The sequence below is a fragment of the Lissotriton vulgaris genome, chromosome 7 (genome assembly GCF_964263255.1).
Source record: "Lissotriton vulgaris chromosome 7, aLisVul1.2, whole genome shotgun sequence".
In the NCBI taxonomy this organism is placed as follows: Eukaryota; Metazoa; Chordata; class Amphibia; order Caudata; family Salamandridae; genus Lissotriton; species Lissotriton vulgaris.
The window spans coordinates 326,635,655-326,651,643 of NC_141695.1; the positions used below are offsets into that span (position 1 = coordinate 326,635,655).

Below are 15,989 nucleotides of genomic sequence, written 5' to 3' on the forward strand. Positions count from 1 at the left end.
GAAAGGCATAAAAACGTATCTTTTCTTATTTTAACCTTGATCAAGGATTATAGGCAGCTTCCTATAGTGAAGCCCATTTTAATTTAACAGCGATGGTAATGTATACATGAATCACTATCTTAAAAAACGTTCATTTCCCAGTTGAAATTGTTATCATGCACATAACAGCTTTTGTTTATATTTAATAATTATCACCACTTGAATGTGAATTTGCACTTCAGGCTGTTTTTCTAATTAAGGCCTCTCTTGATCTGTCAGAGATGACGAGCACAGGAAATTCAACATAATTCTTTCTAGCAAAAAGAAAGACGCATCTCTGATTGTTAACAGCTCCTCTTGCCTCTCAAAGCAAACATATGACTTAGCAATTTCTCTATGCAGTTTCCCACTGTTGGTCAATTATGAAGTTGCATAATTTACTCCATATGTAATCAGTTCACATAAATTTCATGTATGAGTCATTAATCCAGAGATAAAAACAAGACAGCAGGTGTTGATAAATCCAATAAGTCATGAGCTGGAAAAGGATAAGATATTTTCCAATCTTAAAAGCTACTTACCTTCTAAAGACATGTGGAATGTGCACAGACACAGAAGTTTTAATCATAAAATAGCTATTTAGCTGTTAGGCAAGGAGTGCTAAAAAGCTGGACACCTGGGGCCTCATTTACAAAGAACTGGTGTAGGACAGTGCCACAAGTCATTTTGCAGCGCTGCCCTTCGCCAATTTGAAAGGGCAGGAATGCCCGGTTACTCACAGGTAACCTTCATTACGCCAAGTCCAGGTCTTCCCATTCCTTTTCTGAGCCCGTACCCCACTGCCTGCGCCTGGTTTCTTTTTCTCATGAGTTTCTTGGGTATTCTCAGGCTGTCCTAATGAGGTGCTTCCCCCTTTATGCGTGCTGGGTAGGCAGTGCCATATTGGGGGAAATATTTCGACCTCACCTAGGTAATTAGTTTTGTCGAGCAGGCAAACTGCTCATGCGTGGGACTGGAACGGTAAAGACTGACGAGGAGGTAATGCAGGGTATTTACAACATACGGTGCTTTCCTATTTTTTCAGCCAGCACCGACGCACATTTGGCAACCAGGCGCCAACGTAGGCACCCTTGCACCATGGTGCAAGGGTATGTGTGGTGTTACCATGATTGTTTGTGCCATAAACAAGTACGAGAGACGTTTTCCTCGTTCGATGTGTCCATGCAGCACACATGGAAAGAGGGGAAAAACGAGGAGAAATAAAAACATTTCTCCTCGTTACGCCTACTTTGGGAAAGCGTAAGGTTTTTGCCATGCCCAGGGTTACGTGAGTTTGTAAATCTGGGGCAGAGTCAAAATCCATGGGTGTTGCGTGGAAAGACCCACAGCAATACCCATGGAACGCCTCCTTGACGCAGAGTAAGGCAACATAGTGCTTTGCATTGCCTTATGTTACCCCATATCTTTGAGGCCATGCAAAGCCACGCAGGGTGGCTTTACGCAGCCTCATAGATATGATTCAGAGGCCTGCGCCGCCTGAGGGTAAAAAAAAGGTGGCGCTCCGGCAGTGCAGGCCTCTCGTAAATTAGGCCCACGGACCCTATGATCTGAGTCCTCAAAATAAATTGTACTGTGGTTGTAACAACTTGTGACAGCCATGCATGCAAAGATGTTTCACGGCCACATCGGGCCCCTATATTTAATACACAAGTAAAAAAAATAAAAAATTACCTTTTAGGAATTGTTAAATCAATACATTTATTCTTCATACATATTATAAGTTACATTTCAATTCAGTATTTTTCCACTGCCTCTTCCTATAAGTTGTATTTCTTCATTAGAGGAGCAACTTTTATTTTTTATTAGTGATTTGCTAGAAATGAAAGCAAGGGAAACAAATAAACTGAAACGTCATAGCAGCTTAAATATTTAAAGAAAAGAGGCAGTTTTAATGAAAGTTTATGCTGTACTCACAGAAACTAATCCCAACCATTAGTTAAAGTTTGTGAAGTAAATAACCCAGTATTTGTAAGCAAAATTAAACACAAAATTCATGGACGAAAAACTCAAGGTTTTGTGAGGTTTTATTAGGTCTCACCTAGCGTTGCAGCGCGCATGTGTTGCTTGCTCTGCGAGGCATACTGTCTTAGAGAAGATTTCAGAAGTTGAGTTGAAGACCGCCTATCTTTTTTATTGGCTGGTGTCATCGTTTATAGTCAACGCTGGCTTGTGATTGGAAATGAGGCTTCTTTGTTACCGCCCTGTCTCCTTTTTGGACGGCCCATCCGGATGCAATAGTTTACTTGTGGCGTTACACGGTCTCCTTTATTAGTCAGTAGGCACTATGTGTTTTTTCAGTCGCCTTTGGCAAAGGCGACCACCTGTCCACGCTTGTTTATATTTGCATTGCGCATTCACTTTAGCGCAATGCAAATATAAACAAGCGGCTGCCTTCGCGAAATGGCGAGAGCTTGTTAAATTTAACATTGAAAATGTCCACAGCTGGGGGCGTGGCTAGCAGCCGATCATGGCGGCAGCATAAGGGACGAGCTCCGCGGCTGAAGCGGCCTCTTCGTCGATCCGACACAAAATCCGTTACAACTTCAAGCCCCAAAGGCAGGCGCCGGATCCCAGGACCGGGCGGAGTGAGCAGCGACAAGCAGCGAGAAAATCCGACGTCCGTAGCCAAAGATACGTCGAAGCCTCCGACCGGCCTGCCAACACCTCCAGAGCCGGGACCTTCCCTGGCTTTTCACCCCGCCGGAAGTGCATCCTGACCGGAGAACTTGGACCGGAAGTGCCCGTGCGGCGGTGGCCTCAACAAATCGACTGCACCTCGGGAGGTCGGAGACAGCGGCTCAGGCGAATCAAGGAAGCAGTGCCCATGGAAGGGACCGCTGGAATCCTGACAGCCTCGAAGGTCATCACCTAACGTGCCGAGAGCCTGGGCATCGACAACGGAGTGAGTACCCGCCATCTTGTGACCTGACGGTCGCCACGCACTTGGCGACTAACGGAGCACCTCGCGCCCCTAAGAAGCACGCCCGACCTGTTCGTTGCTGAATCGGACTGGTCTGGGGGCCTGCACCGATCCTCACATCCTGGCGCGTAGGGGCACGAGGAGCACAACACTCGGCGGCATGGCGGGGAAAGGCCCTAAGGGCGGCGTCACACAGACTCGTATAGATCGCTTTACCTCCGATAAGCCCACCGGATCCCCGGCAGGGAAGGAACAGACCGGTAAGACGGCCGACTCCCCTGGGGGAAAAAAGGCCACGCTGGACGACGTCATGGCTGCATTGGCACAACTGCAAACAACTGTCGGCGGAATCTCCACGGACGTCACCCTACTTCGAGCAGACCTCCACAAAATGTCGGAAAAGGTCAAGAGTATGGAGGTGATCACGAAATCGCTGGTGGAAGACGTCGCGGAACTCCAGCGTGAAATGGGGAAGATGGCGCAGGACAATAGAATGCTTCGGGAAAAGCTGGATGAGCAGGAAGGGCGTTCCAGGCGCAACAATATCCGCATTATAGGGGTACCGGAATCAGAAGGTGTGAAGGCGATGGATCTCTTCGTAGAGAACCTGATCACTAACGAACTGAAGCCAAAGGGACTGTCCAACTTCTTTTCGGTGGAGAGGGCCCACCGAGTCCCGGGTGGCCAACCGAAGCCAGGGGCTAACCCGCGACCCATAGTGGCACGTCTGTTTAACTTCCGTGACCGGGACACAATCCTACAGGCGGCCAGGTCCTCCCCTCCCCTCAAGATCCAGAACGCCACCGTTGCCATCTTCCCCGACTACACCGCGGAAGTCGCCCGTCGGCGACGCACATTTTTTGACGTGAAAAAGGAACTGAGGTCCAGGGAACTGCCGTACTCCATGTTATTCCCCGCAAGACTACGGGTGGTAGCGGAGAACAAAACCTGGTTCTTCGACAGCCCGGAAAACGTGCAAGAATGGCTCGAAGGATGGAGACCGGGTCAGAACCACAGACGGACGAATCGCTCCAGAAAAGATCGGGCTGACGGCCATCGCAGCGACTCGCAGGCCTCCGGCGGGAGACCGGACAACAGTGACTCTTTGGGAGCTGAAGGCGGCGGGGACGAGACTGAGGAACAATGAACGCTTGGGGACAATTCATTTTCACTTCAGTATTGAGACTGTTAAGCTGTGAAGCGCTTCCCGCCATTGGACACTGGGTGAAGGGCCTCCGGGGGTGTGAATGAGAGACTGCCGGCTGCGGAGAGTCCCTCACCCCAACGCGCAAGTACACTGGTTTGGGGATGGGGTATGCACTCTGCTAAGTTGGGGGGGCGGGCAGTTTTGAGTCCGTATAGCAGGGGGGTAGGGAGGGGGGAAGAGTTGAATAAGTTTTTTCTATGGGACTTCTTGGTCCTACAAGTTTACGTTCTATGCACACTTAAGTATCTAGGCATGTCTTATGTAACCAAGAACTTCTGGCACACTCGGGGCGCAGGGAGGTCTGATTGGGGGTCTAGCAATGGCTGCAACGGATAGCCCAACCACGAAGAACTCACTGATTGTCATGTCCTGGAACGTGAGGGGCCTGGGGGATAAGATTAAGCGAGGGATAGTGTTACAGGGGATAAGGAGACGGGGCCCGGCTCTCATTCTCCTGCAGGAGACACACTTGTCGGGAGCGGCCACGAAGGCCCTAGATAGGAGAGGCTATCATATGATAGTGCATGCGGAGTTCACTTCGGGGTCCCGTGGCACCGGCATCCTGCAGAAAAAATCTTCCAAATTCATTATCAAGTCTACTGCAACGGATGACCATGGCAGATTCGCGGCAGTTCATGGCCAGTGGGAGGGGAAGCTCTTTAATGTAGTCTCTGTCTACATACCACCAGCACTGCACTCTGAGGCCTTGCCGGATCTGGGCAAATTCCTGCTAACACTCCCTGATGGGGAACTACTCATAGGTGGGGACTTCAACATGACACTCACAAACTCAGAGGACCGCTTTCCCCCACGTACACACGCAGGTGGACCCAACAGGCTCCAGACATTCTTGACTGCACAGGGGTTGGTGGATGTTTGGCGCGCTCTGCACCCTACTCAGCAACAATACACATACTACTCGGCCACACACAATAGCCTGTCCAGGATAGACTACCTCTTTACTTTGATTAATGGTCACCCTACGATAGCCGAAGCCGAGATACTACCACGGGGGGTCTCCGATCACTCGCCACTCACATTGACACTCACCACTTCAACCATGGCACGGCGCAGATTATTCCCGATTTTCCCAGGCTACCTCAAAGTGCCCCGGATTAACAAGGATTTGAAGAGGGCAACCCGACAGTACTTCGAAGAAAACCAATCCTCGGTGGCCTCCCCCTCCATACTGTGGGAGGCGTATAAGACAGTGTTCAGGGGTCAAGCCATAGCAGTGATCGCGAATCACAAAAAGACGCACAGGCGGGAGGCCCTCGAGATAGAGCTAGGCCTAGAACGGGCCAACACGGCCCATATGGCGAACCCCTCAGACGACACGCTTCACGAACTCCAGATCCACCAGCACCGCCTTACTGATCACATGCGCAAGGTCACGATATCGGACATTGCGGCTACACAGCACAGGGTATATGATATTGGAGACAAGGCCAGTAAATTGCTGGCATGGTTGGACAAGAGACAGGGGGGGGGGAAGAATATCTTGCAACTTACGGACCCACAGGGCAACAACCACACCCGCCCCGATGAGATAGTAAACGTCCTCGCCGATTATTTCACCTCAGTCTACACCCCAGAGATAGTGGTGGAGGAGGGGGAGGTGCAGACTGCCCTTGAACATGTTCCCTTGCCAGAGCTGACCCCAGAGATGTCCGAGGACATAGACGCGCCTCTCACGGTGGAGGAGATCCAGCTGGCTATAGGCGCCCTTCATCCAGGCAAAGCGATGGGCCCCAGCGGGATTCCCATTGAATGGTTGAAAGTCATGGCTGAATCCTTAAGCACACCCCTACTCAATATGTATGAGGAATCTAGAACACAGGGTACGCTGCCGCTAGATCAGCGGATGGCTACTATTGTGACAATACCGAAGCCAGGTAAGCCCCCCAACGAATGCTCCTCATATAGACCGATCTCCCTTTTGAACCCGGAGGCCAAAATTATTGCCAAAGTGTTGGCGAACAGGATCTTGCCGACTCTGTCACACCTGATCCACCCGGACCAGTCCGGATTCATGCCACACCGCAGCACTGCTTTAAATCTCCGCAGGGTGCATGGTGTGCTGGCGCGAGTTCCACTACTGCAAGAACCGGCTGCCATCCTCTCCTTAGACGCCAAGATGGCGTTTGACATGGTGGAATGGAGCTACCTCTTTGCAGTGCTCACACGTATGGGTTTTGGCCCGGTGTTCCTTTCCTGGATACGAATGCTGTACAGGGACCCGGTGGCGCAGGTGACGGCCAACGGCCATATTTCAAGCACCTTCTCCCTAGGCAGAGGCACACGACAGGGCTGCCCGCTTTCACCCCTGCTCTTCGCCTTAGTCTTAGAACCGCTGGCGGTTACGATACGTACCACCCAACTCCTGAAAGGGATACAATGGACCCCGTTATGGGAGGACAGAGTGTCCCTCTACGCAGACGACATGCTGATCTATCTCACAGATCTGGAAGAGAGTCTCCCTAACCTCCTGGCTCTCTGTACGGCTCATGGGCGAATCTCGGGTTACACCATTAACTGGGCCAAATCCATCATTTTTGAACTGCGGGGGCCACTCCCGCCTCTCCCGGACTCCTGCCCACTGGAACTGGCGCACACGTCATTTAAATACCTGGGGATTCATATCACCCGGAACGAGGCAGATTTCTCACGCCTCAACCTACAACCCCCCTTGGCCCGTCTCCGAGGGGACGTGCGCCATTGGAAGGATCTCCCCCTAACGCTCCTTGGCCGTGCAGCACTATTTAAAATGATGGCTCTGCCACGCTTCCTATATGTGCTGGAGAACGCCCCGTATTTGGTGCCGGATGGCTACCTCCAGAAAATAACGGCGCAGATCTCGGGCCTGTTATGGGGCAACCAGCCAGCCCGCATTTCTCACACTAAACTGAACAGGGGGTGGTACGACGGGGGCATCGCCCTCCCGAATGTACAGTTGTACTACTGGGCGGCCCAACTCAAAATCCTTAACCAATGGATACATGCCCCGCAGGAAGACCCAGCGTACAAGGCCGACAGGGCGCAACTGGGTGCGAACACCTTACTGGCCCCACTGTACCACCGTGGAGTGGCGGCAAAACTCACTGGGCCTACGAAACACACGGTCCGCATATGGTACAAGGCACAGGCAAAATTGAAGTGGGATGGCGTCATTACGAAACTTACACCCCTTTGGGACACAAAGGCGTTGGGCCATTTGCGGCGCTCTAAGGGTTTTACAGAATGGGACAGCATCGGCATCTCCACGGTGGGGGACATGTGGACGAGGGAAGGAGTGATCTCATTTGCCACTTTGCAGGACCAATATGAGTTGGGGAACACAGAGCTCTACAGATACATCCAGGTCCGACACGCACTGCAAGCAGCGATCTCACCAGACACACCCCTGCCCGAATCCTCCCCTCTGGAGGATCGTCTACTTACCGACTTCATGCAAGAAGGGGCGACATCGCTGACATACCGCAAGCTGATTAACAATATGCCTGATCCACTGGGGAAGCTGAAGGACAAATGGATGGCGGAAGTGGGTGACCTGGATGAAAATGACTGGAACACAGCCATGGCATCCCCTCGTGAAGCAGGCATATCGTCTAAATTTCGCCTAGTGCAGCTAAAATTTCTTCACAGAATCTATTACACCCGTACGTTACTTCACAAACTGCACAGGGCGGATCATCCATATTGCCTTAGGGGCTGCGGGGCAGAAGGGACCTTCATACACACGGTGTGGGAATGTCCATTGTTAGTCGGCTACTGGCAACGGGTAGTACGCACGATGGCCCAAGCACTTCACACCACCCTCACCCTAGACTCACGGCTCTGTCTGCTAAACATCTGGGAGCCGACTGACCTCACCTTTTATGCAAGAACCTGGGTCACAGTGGGGATGGTAACAGCGAAACGGGACATAGCACAGAAGTGGGGGTCGGCTGACCTCCCCACGCTGCCCCAATGGCTCCGCAACATGGACATGCTCATGTTGACTGAAAGGGCGGTGTACAAATTGAGGGGTAACCCACGTAAATGGAACGGGGTGTGGCAATTCTGGAACACCTACAGAGGGGATATCTGCGAACCACTGGAGGAAGCTGACGACGAAGGGTCAGAGAGTGACGAGGAGCGTTGATTGGGTTGTAATTAGGTAAATAGGGCGAGCGCAACAGAAGTGGATAGGTACAGCCGTGGGAGGTGGCATGGGAGGGAGTGGGAACTAGGGGGCTATGCAACAATACACTGCTCTCTTTACAGATGGACTGTGCTACGAGTGCCGAAAGCTACTACTTCAAGTATGTGCCGGACTAAGTGTGCTGTTTTTACTGTTTTATGTTTATTGCAAGGTGAGAAAGGCAAGACTCAGACGAATAGTAGCCAACAAAACACAAAATCGCAAACTGTATTTTTACGACACAAGTATATTCCTATTCATCACATCGTCGATGAGACCTGCAATGCTCTATACTACTGTGGATGTTATAAGTTTTGCCATTGTGAATACTGTATCACTTCATCCACCTAGCAACTTATGTATGAGAATGCGATGGATGACACTGTACTTACTATCTCTGTTTTGCACCAAAAATAAAAATTTTAAAAAAAAGAAAATGTCCACAGCTCCGCATCACGTCTCCAAAGACAGAAAGTTCCTGGAAAAGTTTTTTTTTTGTTGTGTTATTTAACTACTGCAGACAGGTGATACGCATGTTCCTACTCATTGCTGATTCAGCAGGCTGACATATTGCCTACTTATGGCAAAATATTCAAATAACGTTGTTCACTAATGTACCACAGAGTGTCAGTTCTCGTAGGGATGTTTGTGGTGTGACAGGGGAATCTGAGAATAAAAGGCTGATTCCATTTTGCTATGTGCTAAAACCATCCCCTATCCAATCCTACCTCCTTTCACTCCTCCTTGCAAGTTGAGCTCCTCTCCGTCGAGCTCCTCAGATTAGGGCCATTTGTTTTCACATATTGGGTTTAGGTGGCCCATTTCCTGGAAGGACATTGTTTTTTTTAAAAAGGCGACCGTTTCCAAGCTGCAGCGGCGTCACAGCTGAATGTAAACACAAGCGTTGGTCAGGGGGGTAGGCTGTGCGTGTTTGTTTTCACCAGAAAGCTCTGTGTGTGTGTTTCTGAGCATTCCGGACGCTTGTCAGCATACCCATCAAAGAAAGTTCACTGGAGACAAGGGCAGGGGTGGGAACGGGTGCGAAAAAAATAACACTTTCCAACAAGCATTTGCAATGCATTAGGTCGCGCATTTACGCATGTTTGAGCTATTGACATTGTAAATAACAATGCCTTTTATTTTTGTTTTTGTTTTTAAAATATAAATAAAAGGCATTGTCATTTACAATGCCAATAGCTTAAACTCGCATAAATGCGAGACCTATTGCATTACAAATGCTTGTTAACATTTGTCTTCCTAGTATATTTTCAAGAACAGAACTCCCAGGAACTTTCTGTCTGTGTCTTGACATGTTGGAGTACTTTACGTTTCTTATACAAAGCAGATGGCGTTGATATGTTTACTGTGACCCACAAATTCTCACATCATTTAGCATTGAGCACGCTTCTCCCTGACTTACTGGACCTGGTCTAGTGATGCATTGCTTCATATAACTGGTAGTCTTTGTTCCAAAGGAAGAGGTTATTATGATAGGCTAATGATGGTCTGTGGATGGGTAACACCAATGCTGTGGAACAGTATCACCTTGACATGTGGCACGTTATCAGCGTGCGGCTGTTGAGGATTATCACAATGAGGAGGTGGAAGGTACTCTAGATGGGCTGTGGAGGGTATCCTGGCATGTTAGAGGGTTATCATCAAGAGATGTACAGTGCTAGCCCCATGTGGCTGCCCACATAGTAATACTAACCTGTGTGCAATAATGTAATATAGTCTGGGCTCTCATTCTCATCACTCTCTCCATCTTCTAGGCTTGAACATCTAGGAGGAGGTCACCATGTCTGACATCTACAGTGAGGTGGCGGTGGATGAGGTCACCAACCACAGCTTCTGGATGGTAAGAGCAAGGAGAAGTGATGCATTGTTTAAAGGTGCACTCTTTTTTCAACTTCATCCTTCATCCTCTCGCATGGGTATAAATCCTTAGATACGGATCCTCCATGATCTTCTGGAAAGGCTTCCATGGATACATCATGGTCCTCAGGTACTCAAGGGCATGGCGAACACCAGGGAGTCAAGATTGTTTTGTAGGGATATGCCATGTCCAGCAAGTTTTGGCCAAGTAAGATGAGTAAATGAACATGGGATAATAATTTCAATCAGTCTACAAAAGCTTCATCACTTAGATCTCTCCAACCCAAAAAGGGGGGTGGTGTGTGTGTGTGTTTGTGTGTCTGTGCAATATGTAGGCCGGGCTCCAAGTCTAGGTATTTCCACTCACAATAGGCTTCTTTCTCCTTTTCCAGCCAAACCAGTACAGCAGCACAGTGAAGCGACTGGATGAGGGTTACCGGGTGTGCGATGACATTGCAGCCTGCTTTCAAGACAGAGCCAAGATTGAGAAGCAATATGCACAGCAGATGGAAGAGTGGGCACGCAAATGGAAGCCGCTTGTAGATAACAGTGAGCACCTCACCTACATCACTTAAGGGGAATTGTGGAAGGGTAGATATGGCATACAAGGGCACACTATTTGAATTGTTCTCAAGCTGATGCTACTTTAATACAAATGTTGCCTTTCACAGTAACAAGCATGTGTGGCTGTTAAGGTGGTATACTGTACATGGATATTTGCATAATTAAAGCAGATTAGTTGCAACTAGAAATAAAATGAAAATGCTACCTGTCCTGGAAGGGGTATGCTTATGATGGTGATCTGAATAGTAACACAACAGAGAGACTCTGACCAAGCCTCATCTCCAGGGCGTGGACAAGTGGTTAACCTGTTGAATTCTTGCTATCTCGCCCAGCCGGGGATAGCGAAGGCGATGCTGTACCATAGGAGGGACTCCTAAGGTGCCAGAGGTGGAGTCTGGAGAATTGTTGTGGGAGCTGTGTCAGGTGTTACCAGGCAGGGTCAGATAGGCCTTTCACTCTACCGGGCATTACCCCAGTGGGCTGGAGGCTAGTTTTGAACGCCCAGGGCAGCTGCTGGCCTCCATCACTTTTCCCTGTTCTCTGAGGTTCACTACTGCTGGGATGGGGAGGCTTCAAGAGATAAAGAGAGAAAGAGGGGGAAGGTTGAAAGATAATTATTAGGGCGGGAGAATTCAGAAAAGAGAATAGGGAGAGAGAGTTTGCGTGAGGAAACGAAGAGAGAGAGGATGGTTTGAGCATTTTTGCCAGGGCTGCTTTTGGTTCCCTACTCCAGCCATGTTGCCCGGTGGCTCCTGCCACAGCAGCACAAGATGGTGAATAGCAAAATAGCAGAGAGGGGTGACCCTCTTCACTACTGAACACGGTGTGTTGTAGAAGAGAGGTCATGAAAACAGCCACGGTCTTGCCTGTGCCATCTGCTGCAGGAATGTTATTGACCGCAGGAGTCTCCCAGCACGCTGCCCCAATCTGCTTCTTAGAGTCCTGCTGGGGGGGTGGCACAGCCCGTACAACATCTGTGTGCCACAGCAAAGGAGTTCCTGGATGAGATGCCCCTCAGTGATGATCAGAAAAATTAATTTGGCTTCTGATATCCTCGTTGGCCTATCTCAAAACCTGCTCATATTAGAGGAGGGGGAAGTCATCTCAAAAATTAATCGGAGGGGGATAATCCTTTTTGTTGTGCTGCAAACGGGCAAAGGTGCCACTCCCTGTTGCAGAGTGCTCCCCCGGACAAGGATCTGTATAGCCTTGTGCCCCAGAACATGAAAAGAGAAGTTATGATAGGGGCAGGGGTCAATCCTCCAGGGGGATAGCTGATCTCCCTCCTGAATACCTTGCAACACAATCTCAAGCAGTGAACATATTACAATGTAAAACGCTTTTTGGGAAAGCAATGTCCTAAACAATAAGCGTTAAGAAGGCAATTCTGCAAATATGAATGGTGTCATGCCCTAAAAATCTGTTTCCATCTCACCAAAGAATCGTGCACACAAACATGTAGCATTCTATTACTGTGACAGTGATAGGCTCCAGGAGGAGCGACAGCTGGACAACACTAAGGGTGAAGAGAAGGGAAGTGGCATTGGTACCCCTGTCAGAACAGCGCTTTTGAAGGAAGACTTGATCACAAGCCTATAAATCTAAACTAAGACAAAAAATAAAAACTAACTTCCCTGAAATCAGAACTGGGCACTGATATTGATACCATAAGCACTGATATGTACTCCAAAGGTACCAGAGTTTTGATGGCTTGTTTTGCGGAAATAAGCGCATCACCTGAACACTCCTTAGGGGATCTCAAAAGCCAATCCAACGCTGCCATTGTGAAATGCAAAGACTTGGAAAACTGTTCCAGAAGGGACAACCTCAAACTAGAGGGCAGCAAGAAGGCATAGAGAGCTTAGATCTTCAATCATTCATAATGGTGCTGTTCTCATTCCAGTTGGGAATGGCTCTCCTGACACTATGTCGGAGGGTACTAATCCTCCAGGACTAGTGGTGGGAGGTCCACAACAGAGAAAAGGGATATCGTGGTGAATGTGTTGTGCATTGAATCCTTGAACCGTGTTGTAGGATTCTGGTTTTGATCTTTTGCCTCATCTTTCCTACATACATCACGTCACATGTGCTTGTGATGACATAAATCACATCCACTGAATTGAAATGTGTGTAATGCTTCTAATTGTTTTGGCGCTGTAGATTCTTTCCTTGGTAGGGTCACAGGCCTTGCAATGTCGATATTTAAAATGCCCCACGATAGGTGGTAACATCAACTGGGCCCTCCTATATGGAGTTTGTGGTGTCTTGAGATATGAGCTGAACACAAAATATTTTACATTTCTATCCCTTTTGAAAGCATATAAAAGATTCCATTCTGTGTCAAGTTCATCTGAGATTAAATCCAAGTGTTGGTTAATGATCCTCTGGATCTCTGTACTCCTGGTGCTAAATGTGCTAACGTACACTAGCCTGTTATTGGATACATCTTCCTTAGGGTGCACCTCCAACAGGGTATCTCGTTGGCAATACCATGCTCTTTTTCTAGCTCTTCTCAGCAAAACCTTGGGGTAACCTCTCTCTCTCAGCTATTTTATAAAGCTGTCTGTCTCACTGAAAAAATTCAGAATTAGGTGTACAGTTTCTGTGGATCTGCAGAAGCTGTCTGTAGGGCAGGTTATCTCTCAGGTTCCTGGGATGGTGGCTGGAATACCTGAGCACTGTATTCCGCTCCATGGAATTCGTGAAGAGAGTTGTGTACAGTACATTATCTAACACTCTTATACTCAAGTCTTTAAAGTTGATCTCATCACATTTGTGTCATTTTAAGATATATGAAGAATTAATATATCTTTTTAATTATGTAGAGCTGTTTGTGTCAGTATCAAGTTCTTATTTGTACATGTCAAGGTATGTATGCCACTCCATGCATTGGCATTGCCTTGGTTATCAGGAAACAGTTGATATAAAAGAAAAAGTTTTGGCTTCCCTACCAAACCAATTGTTCTTATATACTAGTAATTCTCAAGATTCTGGGATTCCCTCCATTGATTTTGATGACTTATAAGTATTGAAGCAAAACTGTTTACAAGAATACTGACAACAAGATTGAATCCACCCTACCTCGCCTAACACATCCAGATCAATATCCTAGTTGTCATGAGCTTTATGAAGCTCATGACAATGTAAGAAGAATACATCACATGATCTAAATGATCCAGGGGAAGTCAAACCCTGTGATTCGGTCTCAGTAGTTGTAAAGCCTTCGATAGGGTTGATTAACGCTTCCATACTAAAGTAATGTGTAAATTGGCATTGGGACCATAGTTTGTGGAAAATGGCCTTGGTTGGCTACCATAATCCCACATCCACATTTCCTGGCCTTTCCCATTCTCTATAAATCATAGGCAGGAATGCCCTCTCACCCCCTCCTTTTCTCTCTCAGTTTTCAAAATACTGGCAATTCACCATAGGAAAGAGACTAGTATTTGGGATCTGTTTTGGTCCGGATATCAAGAAAATATGGTTGCTTGTTGACAATGACTTCTTAACCTTTTGCTCATTTGAAAAGTCACTCCCACATATGTTGGTGCATTTATTCAGCTTTGAAGGGGGAGCTTGCTTTAAAATTAGTTTCAGCAGACGTGAAATTCACAATCTATCGCTCAGCCAAGACACAGTTAAGAAGGCAACCACTTCCCACAAGATGAGTAAATCAGTCACCTTATCATCCATCCCAAAGTGGACTATTTGCTCGCGGCAAACTACCCAAACAACCAAAGTTCATGAAAATGCTATGTAGCATCCTGAGAAAAATGTATCCCCTATATATCTCATAGTTAGCAGAATAAATGTCTGCTGTGATCACATTATGTATTTCAGGCACTCCCAGTGACTATAGTTCTAAACAGCACAAGCAACTCATCATTTGCTTCATTTGGCATGGGCAGAAGTTTAGCATTTAAGACTCCCCAGATGCACATAGAGACTTTAGAGACGAGCTCGGGTCTCCTCAACTTCGGTAAATTGTAAAGAAGCTTATTGGAGCATTGAATGAATCGTCCCTTAAATATATACATTAGCATCACATCAATTATGGCACAAAAAATTTGGGATGCAGCTCTCAAACTACAGGGACTCCCTAACTTTCCCTTCCTGTATATACTGGAACATGAGAGCCCTGCCTTCTCCCCCGCACATAGATTGGGTGCACCGGAGAGTTGGAGGGCAGGAAGTTGCACCACTGTCATAGAGATGCTCAAGTTTTAAATCAAATCATTTGAAACCTGCAAATTGGGAATTTAAAGTCAGTGAGGAAAAAATGCTGCATTACACTTAACTGAGGCATTGGATAATGCACTTCAGATGGAAGCTAAGAGCCGATAGGGATTGTGCACCCTTCGAGAAGTATATAGCCTCTGCAGCAGGCTCAAAAGATACCATATGACATTTCTATGAAATCCTAAGTGAGGCAGACCCAGTATACACCATTGACCTCCTAGTCATTTGAGATGTCATCAGTAATGTCATCATTGATGTCACTGACCATGTCATGAGTGATGTAATATATGTAAGGTCATAAGCAGTGCATTGCGGGGGCGTAAGTTATAGTTATAGCTCAGGTAACTATAACTGCTGAATTTCACTGATTTTGTACAAGTGAAATATGAGCCTAAATATAACGTCCCTGTAACCTTTTTTTTTCAGTGAATTTCAAAGGATTTTTTATTCTATTTTTTAACTATAACAACCCTGTAACCTTTGGTCTTCTAAGTGAATTTCTAAGGTTTTTCAAAATCTGTTTCCTAACTATAACGCCCCTGTAAACTTTGTTGTTTTAATTGAATTTTGATGTTTTTTTTTAACTAATAGTCGTATTTGCAGAGTGGTGGGGCCTCTAACCAACTCTCAGGACTCCTGCTGTTCCAGACCTTCTGGAGGTAACACGAGAGCTTCAGGGACCCCAAGAACCTTTAACATCCAGGGGGACTTCATTCCCCAACCAGAAGCGCACCAGGAGGCACATTTGCTGAGTAGTGGAGAAAGGGGGGGGAGGGGTGGTCTCTGAAGTCCTCTTGTAGTGTAGTCCCAAAAAGTACCCTGTAATGGTGGCAGACTGACTGTGTACACCCCCGCCGCATATGTTAGCCTATGGTTCGCATTAGCTAGCTCGCAGTGCCACAGAATCTCCTGTTATCGGAGAGATTAGTTTGTGCAACTTTAGAACACAATAACCTCAGACT

General features: G+C 47.5%; 1 protein-coding gene across 6 annotated transcripts in view; it reads left to right on the forward strand.

Annotated features, from left to right (window-relative positions):
* The window catches only part of LOC147701488 (protein kinase C and casein kinase II substrate protein 3-like), a 267,515-nt gene that overhangs the window by 150,372 nt on the left and 101,154 nt on the right, over nt 1-15,989 (forward strand). For all 6 annotated transcript variants that reach the window (XM_086930170.1, XM_086930167.1, XM_086930171.1 and 3 more), the window contains exons 2-3: nt 10,122-10,207; nt 10,617-10,773. In XM_086930170.1, coding sequence (XP_086786296.1) covers nt 10,148-10,207; nt 10,617-10,773 — 217 coding nt within the window. In that variant the 5' untranslated portion in view covers nt 10,122-10,147. The remainder of the gene's footprint in view (nt 1-10,121; nt 10,208-10,616; nt 10,774-15,989) is intronic.